The 12,568-nt window shown below is 43.6% G+C and overlaps 1 protein-coding gene across 1 annotated transcript in view; it reads left to right on the forward strand.

Annotated features, from left to right (window-relative positions):
• The window catches only part of SLC26A11 (solute carrier family 26 member 11), a 76,133-nt gene that overhangs the window by 38,732 nt on the left and 24,833 nt on the right, over positions 1 to 12,568 (forward strand). The window contains exons 8-11 of the mRNA XM_082273040.1: positions 3,107 to 3,157; positions 5,385 to 5,445; positions 6,105 to 6,160; positions 9,048 to 9,188. Coding sequence (XP_082129166.1) covers positions 3,107 to 3,157; positions 5,385 to 5,445; positions 6,105 to 6,160; positions 9,048 to 9,188 — 309 coding nt within the window. The remainder of the gene's footprint in view (positions 1 to 3,106; positions 3,158 to 5,384; positions 5,446 to 6,104; positions 6,161 to 9,047; positions 9,189 to 12,568) is intronic.

Raw genomic sequence — 12,568 nt, forward strand, 5'->3', positions numbered from 1 at the left:
CAACTTTTTAGACTCCATATGTTTACCTACTCTCAGGACTGACCAAATATCAGAACTTAACAAACCATTCCTAGAAAAGAGATAAAGGACGTGATCCGTGAACTCCCTACACACAAAGTCCCTGGACCAGATGGCTTTTGTAACGAATATTACAAAACCTACCCTGCCCCTCTTAGTTCCCAACTTTGTAAGACATTCTCTCATTTTGCAGAATTAGGGCATATCCCTAAGGAATCCCTTGAGGCAGTCATTGTCACCACCCCCAAACCAGGTAAATCACACGTAAACCCAGCAAACTATAGACCTCCCTTATTGCGCAATACCGATATCAAAATCTTTGCAAAGATTTTGGCCACCCGTCTCTCCCAATTTATTATGCATTGGGTATACCCCGATCAGGTGGGCTTTGTCCCACACAGGCAAGCCCCAGATGGCACTAAGATTTATTAATCTCATTCAGTGGGCTAAACATCACCGAATGCCTTCTCTGCTTCTGTCTTTAGATGCAGAGAAGGCGTTTGATAGAGTGCATTTGGGGTATCTTTCAGCGGTCTTACAGAAATTCGGCATACAGGGCTTCTTTGCTACTGCGATTCTGAATTTATATTCCTCCCCTTCCGACAGGCTTCAACTGTTACTGTGTTACTGTGTTCAACTATGTTCCTTCTGCGTCCTTTATTATAACCAATGGCACCAGGCAGGGATGTCCCTTGTCCCCATTGATATTCGCACTAGTGATGGAACCACTGGCAGAGGCAATCAGGTCACATCCCCTCATTGATGGCTTTTAAATAGGTGACATTACTCATTAAAGAGGACTTTATGCTGACAATGTCATAGTTGCACTTCCCAACCCAACTCAGTCACCACTGGCCTTCACAGATTTTCTCACCCAATTTAGTAAAGTCTCCCTCTATAAAGTAAATTGCTCCAAATCCAGCATGATGGGAATATGCTTGGACCCACAACTAAAACAAAGAATCTCTGACTTATCCCTCTTCCCCTGGGTCCTGGCTTCATCACTACAGTATCTTGGCATCCAATTGACAGTATCCTCAATTAATCTAGTAAGGATTACTCTAGATAGGGTAAATAAATTACAGTATATATCTCTCAGCTTGCGCTCCATAAAATTATCATGGGCTGGAAAAATCACCCTAGTTAAGATTTTTCTCATGCCTCACATTCTTTACTTAAGCTCCATTCCCATGACCTTTCTGCAAGATCAACTGGCCAAGCTTCAAAGGATCCTCAACTTGTTTATCTGGAGGGGTAAACACCCTTGAGTCCGTCGTTCCACCTTATACGCCCCCACGAGCACAGCTGGGCTTTGCTCCCGAAGTAAAAAAATACTACAAAGCTATCCTCTTGGATGAATCAAGGAGATGGTGGACCTTATCGCAGCAACACTTATAACTTCAAATAGAAAAAGTAGTAATCTGCTTTCCGCGTAAACAACTCCTAACAGCTCTATGGCTCCAACTAACTCCCCTGCAACATTATCTTGATACAATCAATGCTACAATAGGAGTGTGGAACTCCATCCTCCAAGCAAACCATGGTATACCAAAAAAGCTCCTCGGATTGCTCCCCTTGACTGCAATGAATCTGTGTCAGGATCTGGGGATTGACTCTTCGGTGGAAGCTGGGATCCAAACAATTGGGGACCTATAAGAAAACTGAACTTTATCTCCCTTTCCTACATTACAGACCGAGACGCAAATCCAAAACAAAGACATCTATAAATATTTACGCATCCGACATGTCCTGCGGGACACTCTTTGGTCCACCTCCACTCTTCCTCAACAGCTCATTCAATCTTACGAGCATCCCCCCACCCCCGCTCTTGCAAGGGGATCTAATCTATCTACAAATTTTTAACATCAAGCAAAGACCATCAAAAGCTCCCCTCTATGGAGAAATGGGAACATTACCTCCAAATCACAGAGGAACCTAAGAGCTGGCATCGAGCAGGAAAATACCCTCTAATATTTTCCAAATGTCTAATACATTGGGAGTCAGCCCTAAAAAAATGTTCACTTTTGGTACTACACACCAGATAAATTCTCTCATTTGTACCCAGCTCAATCAAATCGATGTTGGAGGAATTGTGGCCGTGGTGGCAATACCCCAAAATCACATCATTTTGGAAAGACGTGAATACCCTATTCTCTCAACTCACAGTCTCTCATATCTCATTAACCCCCCCAAACCGCTTTGCTGGGATTAGGGTTACAAGCATGGCATGTACAATTCCATCCTATAATTACACATGTTCTGATAGCTGCATGGCTAACCATTGCCCCGAACTGGAAACCAATTTACCCCCCGCCTCTCAGCTCTGCATATCCATTCTAAATTAAAATATGAATATGGAATATATGTATAAAAAAGCACAGTTTACCTTACAAAAGTTCTTTACTTACTGGGCCCCTTGGCTACAAGACCCCAGATGTAAGTTGGATCCCACATAAAAACAATGCAAGCTTCCATCCACAATCCTATGAGCCCTACTCCCAGCAAAGCTAACTACTTGCACTATGCTCTATGGTACTAGCAACCCGCCTTGCATGGTGAGAATCCTGTCTGTCCTGTCGTGTTCCCCCATAGAGAGCAGCGGGGCTCTGACAACTCCCTCTCCGCACACAGAGCGGAGAGGGAGCTGTCATCCGCCTGCTCAGTGGGGATCGGGGGACCTTAGGGCTCATTTACATGGCAGCCCTTGTTGTGGATCGCTTTTCAGGAGGCAGCTATGAGGGGATAGGTCACCTCAGCACCTTTTTTAACCCTAAAAAGGCTGCACTACAGCGCTTTGGCCACATTCATTGCATGGGGTGTGGCCGCAGTAATTTGCATGAGTTGCATTTGACAGCAACACTGCCAGCCAAACGTGAGAGGAGGTCTGATTTTTGTAGCACCTGATAAGATGTTGGGCTAAGGATGAGGGGGTAAAGCAGAAGCTCAACCCCCTATTTTACATCTCCTGTGGCCACAAGTGTGTACAAGCCCCTAGTGTTAAAGTGCTACTTGTCATACTACATTTCTAAAGATTAATTTGTATTGTAGGTGTGTGTGTATCTGATATAATGTGCTCTTTGTGTTGCAGCATCTCGGAATAACTACAGAATAAATACTAACCAAGAGCTTCTGGCCATTGGTAACTACATTTATTCCTTTTCTATGTGGCATCTCAAATTTCCTTTGTTTTCCTATCTATTAAAAAGTTAGTGTTTTTGGAAAAGTGATTGAATGTTATTTTTGAAGGTATATTTGCCTTTTTTCTTTTTTTTTTACATCAAATTACTTTTAACAAACTTGCGTCCAGGAGAAAGAGACTAACAAGAAAATGTATATTATATATATCAAGGGTATAGTAGGGGCATATTTGTTAAGGCAGTTATTCTGCCATTTACTGCAGGTGAATCTTCCTTTGTGCAGGTGATTTAAATGATAGTGATTGATTCACCACCAGTGAATGTTTGGTGAAAGTTACATTTACTAATTTACACTTTCAGTTGGGGGCAGTAAAAATTGACAAATGTCCCCCACTCCTCCACACCTCTCCAGCACTGATCCACTGATACTTTCCTCTCCAGCACTTCTCCACCCCTCTCCAGCACTGATCCACTGATACTCTCCTCTCCAGCACTCCTCCACGCCTCTCCAGCACTGATCCACTGATACTATCCTCTCAGCACTCCTTCACACCTCTCCAGCACTGATCCACTGATACTATCCTCTCCAGCACTCCTCCACGCCTCTCCAGCACTGATCCTCTCCTCTCCAGCACTCCTCCACGTCTCTCCAGCACTGATCCACTGATACTATCCTCTCAGCACTCCTTCACACCTCTCCAGCACTGATCCACTGATACTATCCTCTCCAGCACTCCTCCACACCTCTCCAGCACTGATCCACTGATACTGTCCTCTCCAGCACTCCTCCACGCCTCTCCAGCACTGATCCACTGATACTGTCCTCTCCAGAACTCCTCCACACCTCTCCAGCACTGATCCACTGATACTGTCCTCTCCAGCACTCCTCCACACCTCTCCAGCACTGATCCACTGATACTCTCCTCTCCAGCACTCCTCCACACCTCTCCAGCACTGATCCTCTCCTCTCCAGCACTCCTCCACCCCTCTTCAGCACTGATCCACTGATACTTTCCTCTCCAGCACTGATCCACTGATACTCTCCTCTCCAGCATTCCTCCACCCCTCTCCAGCACTGATCCACTGATACACCCCTCTCCAGCACTCCTCCACACCTCTCCAGCACTGATACACCCCTCTCCAGCATTCCTCCACACCTCTCCAGCACTGATGCACTGATACTGTCCTCTCCAGCACTCCTCCACACCTCTCCAGCACTGATCCTCTCCTCTCCAGCACTCCTCCACCCCTCTTCAGCACTGATCCACTGATACTCTCCTCTCCAGCACTGATACTCTCCTCTCCAGCATTCCTTCACCCCTCTCCAGCACTGATCCACTGATACTCTAATCTCCAGCACTCCTCCACACCTCTCCAGAACTGATGCACTGATACACTCCTCTCCAGCACTCCTCCACACCTTTTCCACCACTGATCCACTGATACTCTCTTCTCCAGCACTTCTTCAAACCTTACCAGCACTGATCCATTAATACTCTCCTTTTCAGCACTCCCCCACACCTCTCCACCACGGATACCCTCCTCTCCAGCACTGATCCACTGATAGTCTCCTCTCCAACACTCCTCCACACCTTTGCCAGCACTGATACTCTCCTCTCCAGCATCCCCCCCCCTCCCACACACACACACCTCTCCAGCACTGATCCCCTGATACTCTCCTCTCCAACACTCCCCTAGACTTCTCCAGCACTTATACTCTCCTCTCCAACACTGATCCACTCATCCTTCCTTCCCCAATGTTCCCCACTGACAAACTAACACTCACCTCTCCAGTACTCTCCCACCAACTCGATGATGCCGACCTCTCCTGCACTTTAAGGCCCTATTTACATATGTACATTGTGTTAACACGCGTCATGTTTCATGTTAACGTGCATTCAGTTAAGGCAGCTCATTTAAAATTGCACATGACCCCTTTTTTCTAACATAATACCATTCGATGTGGCGTGCTACAATGCAGGGATGTTGCTTTAGTGCCTTGGGGTACATTCAGCATGAACTGCAAAGCAGCCTAAAACAATGGATTTTCCAACATTCATGCCATTTACATTGATTAGTTCAGCAATACGTGTGACAAATAACTGTGTAAGAGTCCCTAGGCTACTGGCGTATGAAGTAAATATAATAGGCAGCGGTAACATCACTGCATGTGCCTGCTTAGAGACTGTGATTTTTTTTTTTTTCCTAACATACTTTATTTTTTTGTAGGCCTTACAAATATCCTGGGCTCCTTCTTGTCCTCATACCCAGTAACAGGTAGCTTTGGCAGGTGAGTAAATGTGTAACTGATGACTGTGATTTAATTATGTGTATTGGAGATGCACAGAAACTTCAGCGGCCAAAATATATCGGGGAAAAAATTATGTTATCGACATTTTGCTGATAAGAGAAAAAGGTGCTGAAAATGGCACCGAAAATGCATCTGACTTTGATGTGACTTTACCACAATTTTATCACGATTTTACTATGCTTATGGTGTGCTTTTTATAGGTCATATGACTCAAAAACTGCATCAAAAGCGTAACACAGGTGTGTTTTTTGATGCATTCTTGCTGCGTTTTCAATGCATTTCAACAGGGAGGTGAGTTTTTGGTGCAGTTTTTTTAGCTGACTAAAAATGCAGCAACAAGGATTTTTTAACACCACAACAGAAACACAACAGACCAGTTTGAAGACCTACATAGAATATAAAGGGATACATTTTTTTTTAGCTTTTTCTTCGCTAAAGCTGCCAATAATGTCCGACAATAAATTCATAATAATTTAAATTCATGATAATAATTAAAAAGTCAAACATAATACAATTCTATAAAGATATATATTTTTTAAAAATTGTCATTTTCGGTTTCGGCATCAAAGTTTCCATTCCGTGCACCTCTAATATGTATGTAATTGGTCTTCTATCTCTGACAAGATATCTGTGTTTAGGACAGCACTGAACTCTCAGACTGGAGTATGTACCCCAGCAGGTGGATTACTTACAGGTAAGACAGCACATTACTATATCAACTTTATTTCCTTGCAGATGTTTTATAGTAAAGGCTGTTGTTCACAGCTGGAATTTACATAATATGGGCATAGCGAGTAAAATATGGACGTTGTTGTGGTGCCCAGGAGCCATAGCTGCAGTGTATTCTTGCCCAAAAGAATGCATTGCAGGAAATGCTGTGCACAGCCATACATTCGCAACCTTTGGCACCGGATTTTACTCACTTTTGCATGTGTCTGTATTTTTGAAAACTTGAAGTTTGTGCTAGGAAATAATCTCCATGTTAAGACCAAATAATCGTGTGCTTAAAGTGGAGTTCCACCCAAAAGTTACATACATAGTACATAGTAGGTGAGGTTGTATAAAGACAATAGTCCATCCAGTTCAACCTGTGTAGGTGTGTGTGACTGTAATCATCTAACATAGCCCTCAATCTCCTGATCCTTGAGATGTAAGTCTAAGAGTCTTTTGAAAGTCACCATACTACCCGCAGAAACCACCTCTTGTGGTAGACAATTCCACAATCTTGTAGCCCTAACAGTAAAGAACCCCCCACGTTGCCTGAGGTTAAAACGCTTCTCCTCTAATCGCATTGTATGTCCTCGAGTCCTCATGCAATTCCTTCGAATGAACAGCTTTTCTTCTAAGCTGAGATCCCCATTAAGATATTTATAAATTGCTATCATGTCCCCTCTCAGACGTCTTTTCTCCAGGGAAAATAAATCGAGCGATTGCAGCCGCTCTTCATAGGTAAGGTCCTCCAACCCCCTAATCAGTTTAGTTGCCCTTCTCTGGACTTTCTCCAGCTCCAACACATCCCTCCTGAGGACTGGTGACCAGAACTGGACAGAATACTCCAGATGTGGTCGGACCAGAGTTTTATAAAGTGGAAGGATTATAGTCTTATCTCTGGAATACATCCCTTTCTTTATGCATGCTAATATTCTGTTGGCTTTGGAAGCTGCCGCTTGGCATTGCATGCTGTTGCCTAATCTATCATCAACTAAGACTCCCAGATCTTTCTCCATTTTTGATTCCCCCAAGGGTTCCCCTCCTAACGTGTATTGTGTTTTTATGTTTTTGGTCCCCAAGTGCAAAACCTTACACTTCTCCACATTAAACCTCATTTGCCATGTCGTTGCCCACTCCGTAATTTTGTCCAGGTCATTCTGTAGGATATCTGCTTCATGCTGTGCAGTTATTGCCCTGGCCAATTTGAACTTCCGCTTTTAATAGTCCTAACCCCCTGACATGCCACATTTGGCATGTCATTTTTGGGGGGGGGGGGGGGGAGCGGGTACCTAGTTTTGACAGGTACCCGCTCCCACTTCCGCTCGGAGCGCCGCGGCTTTTTTTTTACATTTCTTTGGTTGCTACCTGGTTTCTGGCCTAGGCCAAAATGATTTCATGCATCTTCATGGGCATTATTTTCTTTCATCTGGAGGAGGGGCTTTCTCAGCTAAGCACACTCTCCTGTCAATATGCCTGAGCTAAGGGTAGATGGATTCTAGTCACCTGCCCTTAAAGTGGTTGTAATTTACATAGATGAATTGTACCTATAGGTAAGCCTATAATAATGCTTACCTATAGGTACTGTAAATATCTCCGAAACGTGCACTGTTTGGGAGATATTTACTGTGTATGCAGCCATAGACATCATCAATGCATGCGTTCTGAAGAAACGGACACCCGTGCCATTCCTTCAGAGCCCTGTGCCGTAACCGGCGGCTGCGTGCAGGAATGGCATCACACGGCTCCGACCAGTCTCACAGGCGGAGTCCATGGGCCCAGAAGGAAGACAGGCGAAGATGGATGTGGACTCTAGCGGTGACAATGCATCAGGGGAGGGCTTCGTTTGCAGGTAAGTTTCACATAATGGGCTAGTATGGGATGCATACTAGCACATAATGCTTTTTTTACCTATGCATTAAGGTAAAAAACGTCCCAGTATTTATATCACCCCCCTCTCCTCCCTACATACTTACTAGAGTCCCGTTACGATCCAGGGCTGTGCCCAAGTACAGCAGAGCTGTTCTCTCTTCTTCTCACAGCCATAGGCTCCTGCTGCTTTCAGTCAAATCCTGTAAGGAGGGAGCAAGGGACAAGGCCAAGCCGCACTGTGTCTGTCTATTGTCACACACGGCAAAGCTCGGGATCGAGCCCACGGTGTGCTCTCATTAAAGGCAAATTTTTATGGTGGTGCACTGAGGAGGAGCCCAGAGCGCTAGTGATGGAAGAAGAGGTTCGGGGCCACTCAGTGCAATACCATTACACAAAGCAGGTAAGCATAGCATGTTTGTTAGTGTAGAAAAACAATGTTTTAAAACCACTTAAGGCTCGATTCACATATATGCATATATTCGCACAGGAATTTCAACACACTTCTGCGCAAATTACATGCAATGTCTGTGTGGTGCGATTTGAGCCATTCATTTGTATGGCTCAAATCGCACTGCATCCATACAAAAGAAGGTGCAGGGCCCTTTTTTCCCCCCACACTGGAATCGGGTCGGATGGATGTTCACACCGATCCGATTCTGTCAATTGCACTGCATTTTGCGAACCGCGTTTCGGGTGTCGTTAACTTAACAATTGACATCTGCTGCAGTTCGTATGAACGCCGTGCAATTTCAATGCACCGCATATAGGTGTGAACAAAGCCTTACTCAAGATGGCTACAGCTAGAAATGTTTCAAAGTGATTTCTGTCCGCAAAATATAGCATGAAGATGTGGGTGGATGGGTGAGTTTGCTTTGAGTAATAAAAAGGAATTAAATGGCATTTTCAGTTTGTGGTGCTCAGATACAGTTAAAGACACCAATAAATCCAGATCTTGCATTGATTTGATAAATAGTAAGTGGTGAGCCTTTCCTTTCTTGCAGGATTTCTGGTTTTGCTTTCTCTTGGATACCTCACTCCTCTCTTCTTCTACATTCCCAAAGCGGCTCTCGCTGCTGTCATCATTTGTGCTGTGGCTCCAGTGTTTGATCTGAGAATCTGCAAGGATCTGTGGAAAGTCAAACGTAAGCGTTTAAGACTGTGACTGTAACTCTAAATATATTCTAATCAGTCTGAGATACATTCAGATGTTATAAATACAATAAAGTAATTTGCATATGTAATCCTCTGTCACCTCTGTCTGTAAAAGCAGTGTGAAGACCACTTTATTTATACAGTGAATCCAGAAAGTGTTGACAGCGCTTTATTTTTTTTACATTTTGCTTTGTTACAGCTTTATTCCAAAATTAAATTAATTAATTTCTTCAAAATTCTACAAACAATACCCCATAATGACAACAAGAAACAAGTTTGTTTGAAATCTTTGCAAATTTGTTAAAAATGAAAAACGAAAAAAATCACATGTACATAAGTATTCACAGCCTTTGCGCAATAGTTTGTTGAAGCACCTTTGGCACCAATTACAGCCTCAAGTCTTTTTGAGTATGATGCTACAAGCTTGGCATACCTTGTTTGAGGCAGTTTCTCCCATTTTTCTTTGCAGGACCTCTCAAGCTCCATCAGGTTGGATGGGGAGTTCAGCGCACAGCCATTTTCAGATCTCTCCAGAGATGTTCAATCGGGTTCAAGTCTGGGCTCTGGCTGGGCCACTCAAGGACATTCACAGAGTTGTCCCTTAGCCAATCCTTTGTTATCTTGGCTGTGTGCTTAGGGTCATTGTCCTGTTGGAATATGAACCTTGACCTCCGCCCCAGTCTGAGGTCCAGAGCGCTCTGGAGCAAGTTTTTGTCCTTTTATCAAGTATGTCTCTGTACATCGCTGCATTCATCTTTCCCTCCATCCTGACTGGTCTCCCAGTTCCTGCTGCTAAAAGACATCCCCACAGCATGATGCTGCCACCACCGTGCTTCACTGTAGGGATGGTATTGGCCAGGTGATGAGCATTGCCTGGTTTCCTCTAGACATGATGCTTGCCATTCAGACCAAATAGTTCAATCTTTGTTTAATCAGACCAGAGAATTTTATTTCTCATGGTCTGAGAGTCCTTCAGCTGCCTTTTGGCAAACTCAAAGCTGGCTCTTATGTGCCATTTACTGAGAAGTGGTTTAGGTCTGGCCACTCTACCATACAGGCTTGCTTGGTGGAGTGCTGCAGAGATGGTTGTTCTTCTGGAAGGTTCTCCTCTCTCCACAGAGAAGTGCTAGAGCTCTGTCAGAGTGATCATCGAATTCTTGGTCACCCCCCTGACTAAGGCCCTTCTCCCCTGATCACACGGTTAGGCCAAGCAGCCCGCTCTAGGAAGAGTCCTGGTGGTTCCAAACTTCTTCCATTTACGGATGATGGAGGCCACTGTGGTCATTGGGCCCTTCAGTGCTGCTAAAAATATTGTGTACCCTTCCTTAGATCTGTGCCTCAATACAATCCTATTTCGGAGGTCTACAGACAATTCCTTGGACTTCATACAGTGCCTTGCGAAAGTATTCGGCCCCCTTGAACTTTGCGACCTTTTGACACATTTCAGGCTTCAAACATAAAGATATAAAACTGTAATTTTTTGTGAAGAATCAACAACAAGTGGGACACAATCATGAAGTGGAACGAAATTTATTGGATATTTCAAATTTTTTTAACAAATAAAGAACTGAAAAATTGGGTGTGCAAAATTATTCAGCCCCCTTAAGTTAATACTTTGTTATCAGTTTTGCACATCGAGAGACTGACATTTTTGCCCATTCCTCCTTGCAAAACAGCTCGAGCTCAGTGAGGTTGGATGGAGAGCGTTTGTGAACAGCAGTTTTCAGTTCTTTCCACAGATTCTCGATTGGATCCGGGTCTGGACTTTGACTTGGCCATTCTATCACCTGGATATGTTTATTTGTGAACCATTCCATTGTAGATTTTACTTTATGTTTTGGATCATTGTCTTGTTGGAAGACAAATCTCCGTCCCAGTCTCAGGTCGTTTGCAGACGCCATCAGGTTTTCTTCCAGAATGGTCCTGTATTCGGCTCCATCCACCTTCCCATCAATTTTAACCATCTTCCCTGTCCCTGCTGAAGAAAAGCAGGCCCAAACCATGATGCTGCCACCACCATGTTTGACCGTGGGAATGGTGTGTTCAGGGTGATGAGCTGTGTTGCTTTTACGCCAAACATAACGTTTTGCATTGTTGCCAAAAAGTTAGATTTTGGTTTCATCTGACCAGAGCACCTTCTTCCACATGTTTGGTGTGTCTCCCAGGTGGCTTGTGGCAAACTTTAAACGACACTTTTTATGGATATCTTTAAGAAATGGCTTTCTTCTTGCCACTCTTCCATAAAGGCCAGATTTGTGCAGTATACGACTGATTGTTGTCCTATGGACAGAGTCTCCCACCTCAGCTGTAGATCTCTGCAGTTCATCCAGAGTGATCATTGGCCTCTTGGCTGCATCTCTGATCAGTCTTCTCCTTGTATGAGATGAAAGTTTAGAGGGACGGCCAGATCTTCGTAGATTTGCAGTGGTCTGATACTCCTTCCATTTCAATATTATCGCTTGCACAGTGCTCCTTGGGATGTTTAAAGCTTGGGAAATATTTTTGTATCCAAATCCGGCTTTAAACTTCTCCACAACAGTATCTCGGACCTGCCTGGTGTGTTCCTTGTTCTTCATGATGCTCTCTGCGCTTTAAACGGATCTCTGAGACAATCACAGTGCAGGTGCATTTATACGGAGACTTGATTACACACAGAAGGATTCTATTTATCATCATTAGTAATTTAGGTCAACATTGGATCATTCAGAGATCCTCACTGAACTTCTGGAGAGAGTTTGCTGCATTGAAAGTAAAGGGGCTGAATAATTTTGCACGCCCAATTTTTCAGTTTTTTATTTGTTAACAAAGTTTGAAATATCCAATACATTTCGTTCCACTTCATGATTGTGTCCCACTTGTTGTTGATTCTTCACAAAAAATTACAGTTTTATATCTTTATGTTTGAAGCCTGAAATGTGGCAAAAGTTTGAAAAGTTCAAGGGGGCCAAATACTTTCGCAAGGCACTGTAGCTTGGTTTGTGCTCTGACATGCTCTGTTAACTCTGAGACCTTATATAGACAGGTGTGAGCCTTTCCAAATCATGTCCATTCAATTAATTTATCACAGGTTGACTTCTATCAAGTTGTTGAAACATCTCAAGGATGATCAGTGGAAATAGGATGCACCTGAGCTCAATTTTGTGTGTCATGGCAAAGGCTGTGAATACTCATGTACATGGGATTTTTTGTTTTGTATTTTTAATAAATTTGCAAAGATTTCAAACAAGCTTCTTTCACGTTGTCATTATGGGGTATTGTTTGTTGAATTTTGAGGAAACTAATGAATGTTATTTATTTTGGAATAATGCTGTAAAATAACAAAATGTGGAAAAAATGAAGCGCTGTGAATACTTTCCAGATGCACTGTATA

This window comes from Pelophylax lessonae, assembly GCF_965119305.1.
Source record: "Pelophylax lessonae genome assembly, chromosome: 11".
Classification (NCBI taxonomy): domain Eukaryota; kingdom Metazoa; phylum Chordata; class Amphibia; order Anura; family Ranidae; genus Pelophylax; species Pelophylax lessonae.